At 34.7% G+C, this 14,749-nt stretch overlaps 2 protein-coding genes across 3 annotated transcripts; both read right to left on the bottom strand.

The window, feature by feature from the left end:
- Positions 1–5,250: 5,250 nt before the first annotated feature.
- Positions 5,251–6,660, bottom strand: LOC143610848 (NADH dehydrogenase [ubiquinone] 1 beta subcomplex subunit 10-B-like). 2 transcript variants are annotated; one of them, XM_077085217.1, is made up of 2 exons: positions 6,343–6,660; positions 5,251–5,417 (listed from the first exon to the last, which is right to left on the bottom strand). In XM_077085217.1, the coding sequence occupies exons 1-2, from the start codon at positions 6,644–6,646 to the stop codon at positions 5,413–5,415; spliced, it is 309 nt and encodes a 102-aa protein (XP_076941332.1). In that variant the 5' UTR covers positions 6,647–6,660; the 3' UTR covers positions 5,251–5,412. The 2 variants fall into 2 exon arrangements, with proteins under 2 accessions (XP_076941332.1, XP_076941331.1); XM_077085216.1 differs by having other exon boundaries at positions 5,289–5,417; positions 6,339–6,660.
- Positions 6,661–7,176: 516 nt separating this feature from the next.
- On the bottom strand, positions 7,177–14,254 carry LOC143610847 (histone-lysine N-methyltransferase ASHH1-like). The gene is made up of 9 exons (XM_077085215.1): positions 14,172–14,254; positions 13,213–13,372; positions 12,636–12,722; positions 12,443–12,527; positions 12,155–12,248; positions 11,679–11,877; positions 8,562–8,596; positions 7,763–8,174; positions 7,177–7,647 (listed from the first exon to the last, which is right to left on the bottom strand). The coding sequence occupies exons 1-9, from the start codon at positions 14,252–14,254 to the stop codon at positions 7,417–7,419; spliced, it is 1,386 nt and encodes a 461-aa protein (XP_076941330.1). The 3' UTR covers positions 7,177–7,416.
- Positions 14,255–14,749: the final 495 nt, after the last annotated feature.

Here is a 14,749-nt window from a genome sequence, read left to right as displayed (position 1 = left end):
ATACTGAGAATTGAGTTTTCAGCAGCTTTGTCTTGGAGGTACGTATCCCAACATTTCCTTCATATCTATTCTCTAGTGCTTCCTATAGCTCTCTAGCAGTTTTGTATTTTTTGAAAGTATGAAGAATCTCTTGTGGAAGTGCCATTGTTATAGCTGCATGCGCTTTACTTTCTGCCTCATACATTTTCTTTTCATCATCTTCCATCTTACTGTACTTCTTAATCTGTTCACAACCTTCAAACATGGATGTTGGTGTAATGTACCCGTCTTGAATGCAGACCCACATCTTTGCGTCTTGATACTTCACATATTGTTCAAATCTATCTTTCCATGCAACGAAATCAGTACCTTTAAGTAGTTTTGGAGCTTTAGTTGCTGAACCAGCTTCAACCTCCATCTTTACCAGTTCTGTGATGTTTATCGAAGCCATACTTGAACGAAACGAGACTCAAACCTTAACAAACTGGAAGACTCCGCAAAACCCGACTTATATGCGAAGTTTCTTGGGGTTAGCTGGCTATTATAAGAGATTCATCGAAGGCTTCTCTAAGATAGCCGCACCATTGACCGGAATGACCTGAAAGACCGTAGTATTCAGTTGGGGTAAGTTTCAAGAAGAAGATTTTGAGGAATTGAAGAAAAGACTCACACAAGCTCCAATACTTGCTCTACCTAAGGGTGATGAGGATTTGGTTGTTTGTACTGATGCATCGCATCATGGGTTAGGTTGCGTGTTGATGCAACGAGGAAAAGTGATAGCTTATGCGTCCAAACAGTTGAAAGTTCATGAGAGTACTTATCCGACACATGATCTAGAGCTAGCAGCAGTGGTACATGCTCTCAAGATATGGATACATTACTTATACGGTACAAAGTGTACTATCTACACCGATCATAAGAGTTTGAAGTATTTCTTTGAGCAGAAGGAGCTGAATACGAGACAAAGAAGATGGTTGGAGTTGATAAAGGACTATGACTGTGATATCAAATTCCATACCAGTAAGGCTTATGTGGTCGCTGACGCGCTGAACCATAAGTATGAGGAAGTCATTGCAACAGTGAAGTCGTATAAGTTGATCATTAACTCATATCTCTTTGAAGAAATCATCGAGCAGTCAGAGGTGCTTGAAAATAAAGGACTAATGAAAAAGGAAAGAATCTTCGGACAGCAAGACGAGCTGATAGAAAACACTCATGGTGTTAAGATTAGGTTTGACCGTTTGTGGATTCCACGCCATGAAAATCTTAGAGGTCGAATCTTAGATGAAGCTCACAAGTAGAGATACTCGATTCATCCAGTATCCACCAAGATGTATCAAGATCTAAAGAGAGATTACTGGTGGCCGGGTATAAAGAATGATGTAGTGGATTATGTTAGTAAGTGCTTAACTTGTTTGTAAGTCAAGGCTGAACACCAGAAACCTTATGGAAAGATGCAGCCATTAGAGATACCTGAATGGAAATGGAAACATATCACCATGGATTTCATAACTAAGCTATCGCGTACAGCTAAACACCATGATACCATTTGGGTGATTGTGGACCGTTTAACGAATAGTGCTCACTTTCTGCCTATACGAGAAGCCATCTCGTCAGAAGTGTTAGCAAATGTGTTCGTAAAAGAAGTTGTGGCTAAACATGGAGTGCCGTTATCGATAGTGTATGATAGAGATACTCGTTTCACTTCAAGATTCTGGAAGAAGTTCCATGAAGCTATGGGAATAAGATTGAACATCAGTACGGCGTATCATCCTTGAACATATGGGCAGTCTGAAAGGACTATCAAAATCCTTGAGGATATGCTACGTGCTTGTGTGATAGACTTTGGAGGAAGTAGGGATGATCATCTGCATCTTGCAGAATTCTCTTACAACAACAGATATCATTCGAGTATCGGTATGCCATCGTTTGAAATGCTATACGGTAGACGTTGTAGATCCCCGGTATGTTGGGAAGAGATTGGTCAGAAAGATAATGGAAGCTTGGAAGTCGTGCAGGAAACCTCTTCAAGGTTTGACCAGATCAAGGCAATAATGAAAGCTGCTCAAGATCGTCAGAAGTCCTATGCTGATAAGCGACGATGACCGATTGAGTTTGGCATTGGTGAAAATGTGATGCTCAAGGTCTCGCCTTGGAAGGGAATTATTCATTTCAAGAAAAGAGGAAAGCTGAGTCCAAGGTACATTGGACCGTTTAAGATTGTTGAGCGTGTGGGTGAAGTTGCTTACAAGCTAGATTTACCCGAGGAGCTAGAGGGAATCCACACTACCTTTCATGTTTCTCATCTGAGAAAGTGCCTAGCTGATGACACGTCGCATGTGCTATTAGTAGACATTGAGGTTGACGTACAATTAAACTACATTGAACAGCCTGTAGAGATCGTTGACCGTAAGGAGAAACAACTTCGTCATAAAATTATTCCTTTAGTGAAAGTAATATGGAAGCATCGTGAAGGATCGGATGCCACTTGGGAAGTTGAAAAAGAGATGCGCAAGTTTTATTCATATTTGTTTCAGTAATAGTTAGGTTCGGAGACGAAACCTCTTTAAGGAGGGAAGACTTGTAATATCCCGTTTCCCTTTCGACTAATAAAATAATAATATTAATTGTTATGAGTTGGGCTTGTGTTGGGTTAAATAAATATGGGTAATGGATTTGGGTTAATAAGGAAGGAAGAAAGACCATGGGCTTAAGCCCATGACCCATAATATATAAACAATAATTATCCATTTTTTACTTATTATTAAAGAAAGTATTTACTTTTTTACTTTATTATTTTACTTAATAATTTAAAATTAGTTAAATTGCCGATATACATTAACAAATGTATAAATGTATGTTATGGCTTTCCGGTTAAAAGTTTATGTTTTATTTTGGAACGGCAAATTTCATTAACACAACTAGCAAGAAGCTAGAAACCGAACAAAAGAAAACAAAATTACAACATAAAATTACACCAATCTTCCCACAACAAATTGTATAAGCTACAATTAAAAGTTTATGTATGCCTCGTTATATACCAAAACAAAACTAATAATCTTCAATTGTATAAGCTTTTTGTGTGTTTTGTCTAGTTTTAGCTCAACTTTATTTAATTCCTTTTGATTTCATTTATACTACTATTCAACTTTATAATATTATTTATATAATATGTAGTTTATTTATTTTTACGATTATAATTGTATATCTTTTATTAAGTTATAGACAGAGTTTATCCATATTTGATCACATATGTAAATCAATGTAGTTTTGCTCATTAGCTTGAGGCCTTGTTACCTAGAAATGTCAAACAAGATTAGAAAGACTTGCTTAGGAATGTCAAATTTGATGATGGTATGGGTTGATTTTAAATACTGTAAACCCATGGAAATTATTTTCAGGAATATTTTATTTTAATTATGCAGTTGTACATTTTTTGGTTATATGATATTTTGTATGGTTGTCGATTTTTTTATATGACCCAACAAAAACGGCGAGCCGTACCCAAAGAATATATACATATACACTGAGTTGAATCGAACCGAAAAGCCGAATCGGGCCCAAAAAAAAGTTATTTACTAATAGGCGATGGGCAACTGTGTATCGACTCAAAATTTCCGACCCCTGTCAAAAATATTTCTGGATTCGTCACTGGTAGGGAACAGACCCTAATAATATCTACGAATGTAGGGAACTGACCCTAATAGTATCTGCGAATGTAGGGAACGGACCCTAATAATATCCGCGAACGAAAGGAACAGGCCCCAATAAACCTATCTCTAAAAGTTAAACTGAACCCGAAGGCTAAACCGAGATTATTTTTTTAAAAACAAGGGGTGCTAGATTTTTTTGTTTTGTTTTTTTTAACTTTTTTTTTATTTTTTTCGTGTTTTATATTTTTTAATTAATTTTTTGATATTTTTAATGAGTTTTTTTGGATTGGGGATGCTAGATTAACATTTTGGTTGTTTTACTTTTTTTATTTTTTTGTTTTATAATTTTTTTAATTATTGTTTTGATATTTTTAGGAGTTTTTTTTTCTTTAAAAAGATGATGTGATAGGTGATTGAGGGTGTGGAAAATTGATGAAGGGTTGGAAATGGAGTTCCCCAATTCTTCACTTTTTTGAAGTTTTTAATGAACTTACCCTATATATATATATATATATATATATATATATAATTGAGATCATGTGAGAAATATTTTGAAATTGAGAACTTTGAGAACCACTTTGTATCACAAAAAACTAAAAAAAAATCATAAAACAAAAAAAAACGCAAAAATAAAAAAAGTAAAAAAATCAAAATTCTTATTTATCATCTCGGTTTCATAAAAAAACGTCTCGGTTTTGTCTGATACATATATGTATAATATCTGCATACATGTTTTTTTATTATGCACATATGTACACTTTAAAGTAAATGATAATGTAGTACACTACGTAAATAGAGATTAAATGAAATTATACACGTGTGTATAAAACAAAGTGTGTTTTTTTTAATGGAACCGGAATGAAATATAAGAATTTTGGTTTTTTTTACTTTTTTAAAATTTTTGTTATAATTTTTTTAAATATATTTTTAAGGTTCTTTTAGTGGTTCAAAATGGTTTTCAAACTTTTCAATTTTCAAGTGGTTTTCTTATTATCCTTACCTTTTATATATATCAGTCTAAGGCTGGCACGTTCTCGAAAGAGAGTTCAATTCGCCCCATCAATCCCGACACAAAGACCACTTTGGAGAAAACCATCATATGTGAGAAAAACCACTAGCTCAAGCTGGCATCTCTACTTTTTTTTTAACAGGTGGGACGCAATCCAAATGCTTGAGAGGTTATTGAGGATTATAACATGCTAAATAGCTAACATAAATTGTCAAGATACATTGAGAAATCGACCAAAAGGGTCGAATGGAACTGTAAAGGAATGTTATAAGAACTTCATTGTTATACCAGTATAAAATATTTTAAAAATTTAATAACTAAGCGAAACAATATTAAACTTTATTACTATTTAACAAAAAATAAATAAATAATCGTTACAGTTTACCTAGTTATCAAAGTAGTAAAAAAAATAATCATTGTTCCAATCAAACCACTTAAATTTTCAAAATAATAATTCAAGTGAATTTTTGTCATCGAAACATGTGCACCTTTTAGTAGAACACGTTACAAAAAAGATCCTTTGTTAGTTTTAAGTAAATATTCCCAGATAATAATACTGTATAAGAACGATAACTAAACAAATAAAATAAAACAAAAATAGTAAACACAATCATAAAAATAAGATATCATTTGAAAATGCAAATTGCACTGAACTTCAATCAAAGAGGGGAATGAAATTTTTATTATGAAGTAACATCAAAATACATGATTGGTGTCAAACTGCTAAACAAACGGGTAAAAGAAGCTCCATCCTCTCTTCAATTCAATACATTAACCTGCCAAAATCAGAGAAGTACATATCAATTAGTTTTTACTTCTAGTTCTAGCACACACTTGTAAACAAATCTCAAAAATCTGGTCTTGTACAATCTGAAACTTATGAACTCAAAATAGACGTTAGATTTGCCACCATCAACATTTCTATTTATCTAACAAGATCCAAACAGGTCAAGTTCGATAGACCAGCAATTGCTTTACTGTCAATATTCTTAAAAAGTTTTGTTCATAACTAATGTGTTCGATATGATTACGAAACAAATTAAGGTTTTTAGCGAAGCGATTTTGTTAGTTTTGTTTTCCAACAAGTTATGTAGTGGTACATGCATGTAAAATAATATAATTTATGTGCGTGTATATATATTTGATTTGACATAATAACATGAATAAACTGTACGAAAAGGAGTCGGTGGTCCGGTTCAACTTAATCCTACCCCATTCTGACCCGCCCATTTTGCCACCTCTAATGTTTCTGCTAAAGATGAAGCGTCGGATAAGATCAAGTTTACCAACTTTAACAATGCGCAGATACCTGTCAAAAGCGAGTCTTTTGAGGCAAACAACAATGGTTTTGGATACAAGTAGAAAAGTTTTTCAGGGTCATCTAATGCTCGAGCAGTTGGTAATATCAAGAGTGAAGTGAAAGAAAGTAGTCAAAAAATAGTTTCTGGAGCAAGGAGTAATGATGAATTTAGCAAGGCGTCAGATACGGGACAGCTAAACGCGTTCCAATCAGGAAGCAAAAACTCTGGTGGGAATCAGGTCAATGCAAAACGTGTTGGCTCAAAAAGATGAAGTAATGAAATGTGAGGTGAGTATGATGATGCTCTGGTCTACATTCTGTTTGAAATTAACATGTTTTTCATGGAGCTGAAAAGTGGGTCGGGTTCTAAGCTAAAAGCGGGTATTTAGAGTTGTACATACCAGTGAGTGAGTCCTTGGGGCCGTGTTGAGCGGGATGACGGCCGTCCTTACCCCAGCCGATACCACGGGTAGAATCCATGTACTGCTGGACGAGGTGGCGACACTTCTGGAGGTGATTGACGCCTTCGATGCGGTAGCACCAGCGGAGCTTGTCGCGGATGATCTTCGAAGTCTCGATGTCGATCCACTTCTCCCGGACGATGTGCTCACGCATCTCCATCATCGCCACCGGCTCCTTGTAAGGCTTCGCTGGATCGAAATCCGGCGCCTCTTCATCGAACACAACTTCCCTCTTTCGACCCATTCTACTTCGTAACCCTAATCCCACTCCCACTCCCACTTTCTTTTCTAGATGTTGTTGCCTATTTCTTCTATATTCTTTATTTTTATTTTATTTTACATTTTCTTTCATTTTTATGTTTTATTTCAGATAAATATCTATTGATAACAACATATTTCAATTGTCTATCTAATACCAGTGTCATTTAGCTAGTGGTGGGCAAACATGATAATTTAACACATGACTTTAACCTAATGTCATGACACAACTTTGGAGACCACGTTACGTTTAAGACTGACTGGTGCTTTCAGTGACGGCATTATCACAAACACATCAAACTACGAAGAAACTCATAAACTTCATCCTTATGGCTTTCAGGTATTCAATAAATTTCAGCCCCCAACCTCATAAACGATAGACTCATAGCTTCAAGGGATGACTCACTTGATCAATTTCTTCTTCCATTCACCAAATCATAATTTCCTACAAAGGGCACAGTTCCTAAGTCTATGAATTCTTACACGAACAGATTAGAACTTGGACGGACAAAAGAATGTTTAAAAAAATAAATCATATGCCACATAAAATACAGCCACATCACCTTATTCGACAACTAATTAAAAAAAAAAAAAAAAAAAAGACCAGACTGAACAAATCTCACTTTTTAAATGTTGATTGCTAGTTTGAATAGTTGTCATCTCACTCTCCATGGCCAAATTCCGAAACCAAAACTATAAGTTGATAATGAAAATGATGTTTGACCACCCTTGACTTTTCAAGAAGTCAACGGCATACTAAGGGTCAGGATTTGGTTCATTTGTATGGGGAGAAGGGCAGACCACATTTTTGACAACTGTAAAATAAAGATCAAAATCCGCTTTTAGTTTAGAACACGACGCCTCCATCCACTTTTCAGCTACGCTTGTTGGAAGAGAATCGAGGCTGTCCCTTTCACGTAGTTCAATCATGGGGCGTATTTCATCATACACAGAATCAAGTTTTGTGGTTGCTAAATTCCGTTCCTCCTACACCATAAAAAAGGGTTTAACAGAACATGTTAATTTCAAACGGGTTGACCCATTTACTAATGAACGGGTTGTAATGAACTTTAAAGAGAATGTAGAGCATCATCCTGCTTACCTCACATTTCATAAGTTCATCTTGCACTTTCTTTGAGGCAAAGAGTTCAGCAACACGTTTTCCATTGACCTGTTTCCGACCAGAGAGTTTTTGCTTCCTGTTTGGAACGCGTTTAGCTGCCCTTTTTGCAGGAACCGTGCCAGACCCGTTGCTAAATTCATCATTAGTGCTCGGTCCAGAAACTATTATAGCAGTCTGACTACTTTCTTTCACTTCACTCTTGATATTACCAACTGCTCGAGCATTAGCTGACCCTGAAAAACTTTCGTACTTGTATCCAAAACCATTGTTGTTTGACTCAAAAGACTCGGTCTTGACAGTTATCAGCGCATTTGTAGAGTTGGTAACCTTGACCTTATCCAACGGTTCATCTTCAGCAGAATCATAAAGAGGGAATTCATCAACCGTGTACCTATAGGAAAAAAAAACGTTTTGAGGAGGCAAAATGGGTTAGATAACAGCCAAAATGTGTGGTTCAGAATGGGGTAGGGTCAGGTTGGACCGGACCACCGACTCTTTTTGGTCCAGTTTATTCAACTTTGTAGAATAATGTATTATATACAATTAAAAACTATATTATTTAAACAATAATGGTAATTTCTTTTCGATAAAAAAGATTCAGGTGAACATTTAAGTACTTTTTAATATTATATCAAAACTGTCACCTCCATCATTTAGTGTACAAAATCTTCATAAATAAGCAACAAGAAATGTTTTGTCATGTGACCAAGAAAATAAAGAGTATGACCAAGCATATACATAGACACAAATGTACAAATATATATGCAGAATATACTACCTGTCATCACCATCTTCCCACACATGGTTATGCTCCTGTTAAAGAAAACAATGTATTAGATGGGTTATACAAGGAACGAGACCTATTTTCCTAAAAAGAGCAAGACAATAATTGATATAAGAAAAAATATTGCAAAAAGTTTAACAAGGAACAAGATACAAATGAAAGCAATATGTTAAGAACAAGTGGGGCCCGTACACGACTATTAACTTCAGATTGACATACAAGTAAATCCACGGAATATTAACAAATTAACAAAACTTGATGAGCAAGAAAAGGGAAGATAAACACAACTAATCGAAACAACTAAAAGTGATTGACAAAAATTATTGGTCTTGCAGTAATTTTGTGATTATGTTATTAAGAGTTTTATTGAATTACAGTGGCTTACAATAATGTCGGGGTCTACTGCAATACTATCTTACTTTGTCCCGAAAAGAATGTTAACTTCCAAATTAAATTATCACTATAATGCATTAATTACAGAATGCTAAAACTACAAGCACTTCATAGGGGTAAATTGGCATTTAACAATTTTGAATTGCATTACTTTCACTTTCCTAAAACTGTGTTTTATCTTGTGAACCCTTGTTTTAGGACGAAAGGGGCACTTGGAAGGAATCATAAATGACACTTGAATAATTCATGTAAAGATCATATTAGACAAAAGGATCTTAGTATTGCAGCCTAAACTAGTTTAAAGTTTCTATATGAACTAATATAATACAACACTGAGCATGGTAAATTCGCATTACGGCCTTTATTGCAACAATCCTAGACATGTTTCAGGAAAATTACTTTAAAGTAAACCAAACCATAAGACAACACTCAGAATATGAATTTGATCATTATACACTAAGCACTAATGACAGAGAAAAAATGGTCAAGTATACTACGTGTGCCACGTCATCAATTTTACACAACTAGCACGTCACTTTAGTATATGTAACCAGTAACCGATAACATAGGTTGCACGTCAACTTTGAAAAATTACACTATACTAAAACAAAAAGGTGGACAATAGAAGATAAAACAAATTGTATGTGTTAGGCTTCAAAACTAATATTTCAATGTACAAAACTTTTAAATCTTTCTACTGTGTATCTGAACATATAAAAATTCTAAAGTTGTGGCATGTCACCAGTTATGATGAAGTGGCAACTTATATTGATGTCGCATCCGCTAAAGTTTACTTGATGAAGAGATCAACTGACTCATACAGAAGCAAGAATTGAAAAGTCTGGTGTATTAAGTCCAATGCATACAAATTGATGTAAAGTTGGACCCAGTTCGCCCAAACAAAATTTAAACTTAGTAGTGAAAACAGTTAAACTGAAACCCCTTTTAAAAAGGTTGAGTGGCCTACATGGAACAAGAATGAAATTGTGACTATGCAGCAACCCTAGGCATTGGCATTTAATTGTTCCTTGCAGCTACTATGCAAATGAAAAAAAGTATAAGTAATACATCTTATTTTATTTATAAAAATGAGTCGGATTTATGGGGAACCTTCAAAATTAGTTGTTTGACGTAGTATTCTTTGTGCGGGTACACCAAGTGTTCAAATTTACGGGGAACCTAGTCCAGTATAAACCTCAACAAAATTTTGTGTTACGAGTCAACCTATTCATATCCCCCCCCCAAATACACATGTGCAGAGAATACTACATACTTGCTGAGAGTATCACGACTGATTAGAGCGAGATTCCTTGCGGCTGAAGTTACCCAACGGTGACTCAAAACAATTTGAACTGATCTGAATCAGTTATTCCAGCAGCAACGGCAGAACACTACATTGAAACAGCAGTTTCCGACAATCTTATTCTAGTATAGCGGCTGTTAGCGATGATGCAACAGCAATATTTGAGTGGTGCAAACACAATCAAATTCACTCACAAACTGCAATTAAATGAGTCTGTTTGCATGGCCCCATTACCACCGCCTAACAGCTATCGCATCAGACCAAGAGCGTCGAATGCTGTTTCAATCTGCTGTCCGATCGCTGCAGCTGGAACAACTGACTCAGATCTGTTTAGATTGTTTAGTCACTGACGGGTAACTTTAGTCGCACGGAATCTTGTTCTAATTGTATTTAGTGTGAAAATGGTGAGTGTTTCTGAAAGTTTATAACATGCATAAAAAGCTTCAAAACAATAATAAAAACGGTCATACCATAAAAGAATTGCAGAATGGCCATTGCTTGTGTAGTTTAACTACTTGGATTCTATTTGAGAAAGTTGCAACTGTCATGATCTTAAAGATACAAAATTTAATAGGATTTTCTTATTCAGTAATTGGGTTCATATTGTGAGGTCTGCTATGAAATCCTTCAAACTCCACAGCTCAATTAAAAGAAAATGTAGCATGAGATTAGTTATGATGAGCATTATTTAAATTAAAATTGCACAAAGGTTCCTTTTGTCAATTTAAAAATGCAAAATCCTTGTCACGCTGTTACGATCCAATCATGGCCCTATCACCTAACGCAATAAGTGAAAGAGAACTGATGGAAAATCTGGCAGGCAATTCAACTGTAATATTACAAAACTAGCCATAAAGACATCATCCAATCAAAGAAAAAAAATTAAAGTTGAAAAACAAAAAAATCCAAATGAGATAAGTTGGAGCTAAAGATTCATATAAAAGCCTGTTAAATACCAGTTAACAAGTCATATGTCTTAAACACAAGCTTAAACTGGTGTCATTTTTTTGAGTTACAGTCAAAACAAGCTGGGTCAGGTTGCGTTAACCGGCAAATACTTTTTTTATCCACAGAAAAGAAAAGAAAAGAAAAGAAAACACCACTTAATGTGATAAGTTGATAACTATGGTTACAAAAGAATATAATCATAACTATATATGTTTTAATGTCATGATTTAAGAGGTTGTATGCATCTAATATAGACTTTTGAGTGACTTTCAGCCCATTTACCCCTTCTCCATTTAGTTATATCATTTATTTGACACGCTTGAGATAATCACACAGCCCTTTTCGACCCTTTAATAAGTAACTGAGTCAAAACTGTTACCTCTAGTGCTATCTGCTTTTGCCAATATAACAAAGAATAAAGATATAACCATGCATTTAAACAGCTAATGCGTTGAAAAGAGCTTCACCTGAAATCCTTGAGACTTTGCACCAAGAAAAATAGAACAGTTAGGGGCCCCACAGAGACAACGCACGTTAACACCACCATACCATTCAAAATTATAGTCATATGCCAGTTCCGTTCCAACAGAAATGTCTTGGGTTGCAAAAATACCAACCCTTGTTTCCCCCAATACCGTCCACTTCCTTGTCTCACAATTCGGTTGGCTGCAGCCAACAAGAAACAGTTAACCCACCAGTAGACGGACCGAATTAATGGGCAAGCTGGGTAACAGGTCAAACCGTAATTTATTACTTTTTTTTATTAATAATTAATGTGTAATGTAGGATAAAGGTAGGATGTTTTAGTGCTGATATTTGTTGAATTTACCGGTTTGACCTGCTAAAAGAACATAGCCCAAGTTGATCCCTTCAAAAGTAGAGTGAAAATTGCCAGCTCTAACCTATAGCTTCTGATAATATTTTGTTTAGCAGTGTAACTTACCAGGAGTCATTAATGAATCTACCAAGACTTCCTTTCCTGGTGGCATCAATATAGTAATTGGCATTAAGAGAGATTATATATGCATCCCTTAAACCTGCACCCAAATTTGAGTTTATTTATAGAATGGTTACTTTGTCAAAAATGATTACAGAGGTTATAATTTTGATACAATGTAATACTTGGCCAACTTTCGACCCATTCTGCTTTTATATTGTATATGTATTGAGTATGACTTATTAGAAATGAAGCATAAACCATAAGTAAAGAGTCAAAATTGCCACGTTGTACCTTCAGCTTCATAAGTTTGAGATCTGAGCTTTGCCTCATCTGAAAAAATTACTTCTCCACAATATTCAATAATGAACATTCCAGCCTAACCATATAAAATTCAAAAAAACAGCAACACGTAAAACATTTATATCTGATAACTTGAATCCTACAACGTTAACAACCGGCATATACATATACATAAACATGTTACCTTGATATTTTCATCAGCTAAAAGACCCCACCCACGGCCCTCAGTCTTGAATAACTTTGTCTTTGCATATTCAGATCTTTGAAACCTCTGAAAATGGTGAAAAGCTACACATTAAAACTAATCACACAATATGATTCCTTTATGGCACACAAGAACATGAGATAAACTTCCAAATTGCATATATATTAATTTGAGCTAAATTATAGAAAATAAAAATAAAGAACACTGAGACACGCATATTACTTATATTACTTGAAACCCAAATATCTGTTTCTTAATAGGCCAAAAATACAAACACGCTAAACACAAATACTTTATGAAAACCAACTTTAATGCATCCTAAAGTTAGAGCAAATGCATGTCCAACTTAGTTCAGGCTGCAATGATGTATTTACCATTTATTGTTAACAAAAAAACAAAAAAAACCCTGAATATATAAACAAAAAGTCCTATCAGTTTAAAGACATTGAATAACAAAACTTATGAAACATAAGTAGACCTTAAAACATTATAATAATATATATGCTCAAGGAAAGAAAGCAAAGTTACAATAAACTAGTGTCCTCCCTGTCATTACCTGGTTCTTGCAATAGCTGCCACATGGGCAATATCCAGGTGTGCATTCTGTGTTGGTTAACACATTCAAACACATCTCTCCACATGCGAACTCAATTTTGTTAGGATCAAATTTGCATTCACAGACAGCAATATCCTCCTCTTCTTTTTTCTTTATATGCCTGGAAAAGAAGAACTTCAAAACGCTGGTCCAAACACAAATGATACACACACACGTACTATTCAACAGCCAGAAACAAACAAAACAAACTGAAAAATAAAAAAAAATCAGGTAAACTGTGAGTAAACTGTCAAAATAGTTGATGGCTTCACACAACCCTTTATTTTCTTAAACAAAATTGTCATAAAACTACAACAAATTTAAAAAACCATTATAGAAAGCTCCTCCTAGAGGATGCCACTGTAGAGATTGTTTAGCTCATCCAATCAGTAACAGTTATGTATTTTCAAAAAAATCTGGTCCATGGATTGCATTTTTTTACTCAAAAACAGTCTATAACAATGTTAATTGTGTGCTATGAGGTACAAGATGGTTCCCACATGTTCTGTGTAACCACCAATTTGGGCCCTCATCTATTGATAAAGACTGTTTTGACCTAAAACAGAATATAGATCACAGCAAATTCTCATGGAGAAATTTTTTTATAGATGTTAAGTTAAATGGATGGTCAGCACGTAATGAAGTTTTTTACTCGCAACTTACTAAATAATTTTACTTGAATTTTTTTTACATTAGAAACATGGTGTTTGACAGCCATTACTCATCAAGCTGAAGCATATTAACTAGCGCACTTAAATTGCCTATTAGAACCTATTAGATAAACATATTGTATTGTTTGCATTTGTATTAAAAAAAATAAAACTGAAAATGAAGAAACACCCTATACATACATAATTTCTATAAATCAATGGACAAAATAATTTCTCATAAAGGCATAATTTAATGTAGAAATGACATACTTCCGTCCTGAACGCTCATTCCGGGTAACGTGTATGAATGGAGCCACCCCTTCTGGTAACTGAACCTTAAACACAATGTTCATTGCGTTAGTTGAAAAAATAACATAAAACATAAAGCAGTATCAGAAATTCATAGTGGATGGAGGTGAAATATATCAAAAGTTCTAACACTGATTAACGTGAATCATACTGACATCATAGCCACTAAGAGAGCATGCAAAACTCTTCAAAGAAGCAAGAGAAAAAGAACACTGCAAATGTCCTTAATGTGTAGCTTTAAAAAGATGGTTACATAAGGTCAAGTCAATTTACTTTTATTACAAACCTCACAACTATGCATGTCCTTATTGATATTTGTGGTTTAACAAACTTAAAATCTGTTTACTACAAATTCTGGTTGGATTGAATACATCTGATAGAACCCGGAAATTATAAGATGAGATTGATAGGTTAATCCAATTCGAGAAGGATTAGGTCTCCGATTTAGCCGATTCGAGATGGCAATTCTCCAAATACAAGGTTAATAAACCCTAATATTTTTATTATATAAAACATGGATATGCCAGAAACTAGAACAC

The sequence above is a fragment of the Bidens hawaiensis genome, unplaced genomic scaffold (assembly GCF_021521415.1).
Source record: "Bidens hawaiensis isolate Kalapana, Puna unplaced genomic scaffold, B.hawaiensis_p1.1 tig00028454_1, whole genome shotgun sequence".
Classification (NCBI taxonomy): Eukaryota; Viridiplantae; Streptophyta; class Magnoliopsida; order Asterales; family Asteraceae; genus Bidens; species Bidens hawaiensis.
The sequence above is the reverse complement of the archived record's forward strand: the minus strand, read 5'-3'. Positions and strand labels throughout refer to the sequence as shown.